Below are 1,235 nucleotides of genomic sequence, written 5' to 3'. Positions count from 1 at the left end.
CAGACAAATGCACTCTTGTCTTATCATGGACAACTTATCCCTAAATTTTGGATTATTGTAAGCAAGTCCTTGTACTCATACCTCTTGGAAATTTGTCGTGCATCTAAAGAAAGGTCTAGAGCTTCTATTAATACTGTTTTTTCCAGCCTTAGTAGCCTTCTAGGGTCTCCTATTAATAGCTATTGTATTGTACCACCTTTTGTCACCATTTTTGGGCCAACAAGCTGAAAGGAAGTCTCTTCTATAAATGCTTTTTTTTTTTTGCCTTAGTCATCTTCTATGTACTCTTGGGCATGCTAGTTGCCTTAATCTTTCTCTTAATCACCTCTAGCAACATATGTTTTAAGCCCATTTTTTCTTTCTCATAGACTCCTCTAACAACATATGTTTCAAGCCCATTTTCTTTCTCTTAGATTCCTCTAACAACATATGTTTTTCAAGCCCCATTTTGAAGCAAAACATGTGTTAAGCAAGAGGTGTTTGAATCACAATTATCACTATAACTAGGTGATCTTCTCAAATTGTGATTAGGTTAAGCAGTGGCAGCTGCAATGGCTACATCGGCCACCAAGGAGTCCCTTCTTTTGCATCCTTCTGTTGTTTATATGAAGAACGAGATTAATATTAACGACAGTTTGGCAGCTGATTTAGATCAAAAAGCAACAGGGATTAATGCAAAAATCAAGTCTTTAGAGGGGGGGGCTTCATTAGAGCCCAGGAAGGGCACCAAAAGAGTAAGAGGAGACAAAGGGAAAGAACGTTCTGGTAAAATACCTGCTTGTAGTTCCACCCCTGGCAAGAGAAGCTCCATCTATCGAGGCGTGACAAGGTGAACCCTACAGCTCTTTAATCAGTCATTAATTACACAATCATGAAAGCTTAATCACTATAATTTGCCTTCATTATCATAATCTTGAGAAACTGATCATAACCTTAATGACTATTTTCCTTCCGTATTATACTCTTGAGAAACTGATCATAATCTTCTTTATAATCATGAAAAATAATTATCCCTTGACTTCATAATCATAAGAATTGATTAGTTGCCGTTTGTGAGTGAAAACCTTTAATGAAGCTTATAATCAGCTAATCACACTGTTGAATTGGTCCATTTGATAATCATGCTTTAATATCATATTCATTTTGGGATCAATATGAGTTGAAATAAATCCTAATGATCACGAGAATATAATGACGATTATGGATTTAATGATCCATGGCTAATCTTCTGTTAA

At 35.9% G+C, this 1,235-nt stretch overlaps 1 protein-coding gene across 1 annotated transcript in view; it reads left to right on the top strand.

Moving 5' to 3' along the window:
- Positions 1 to 229: 229 nt before the first annotated feature.
- LOC147609568 (AP2-like ethylene-responsive transcription factor At2g41710) overlaps positions 230 to 1,235 on the top strand; it is a 2,304-nt gene continuing 1,298 nt past the window's right edge. Inside the window, exon 1 of the mRNA XM_086787976.1 lies at positions 230 to 829. Coding sequence (XP_086644102.1) covers positions 552 to 829 — 278 coding nt within the window. The 5' untranslated portion in view covers positions 230 to 551. The remainder of the gene's footprint in view (positions 830 to 1,235) is intronic.

This window comes from Cibotium barometz, chromosome 51 (assembly GCF_041138505.1).
Source record: "Cibotium barometz isolate CiBa-2024 chromosome 51, ASM4113850v1, whole genome shotgun sequence".
NCBI lineage: Eukaryota > Viridiplantae > Streptophyta > Polypodiopsida > Cyatheales > Cibotiaceae > Cibotium > Cibotium barometz.
This window is presented reverse-complemented; position numbering and strand designations above follow the sequence as displayed.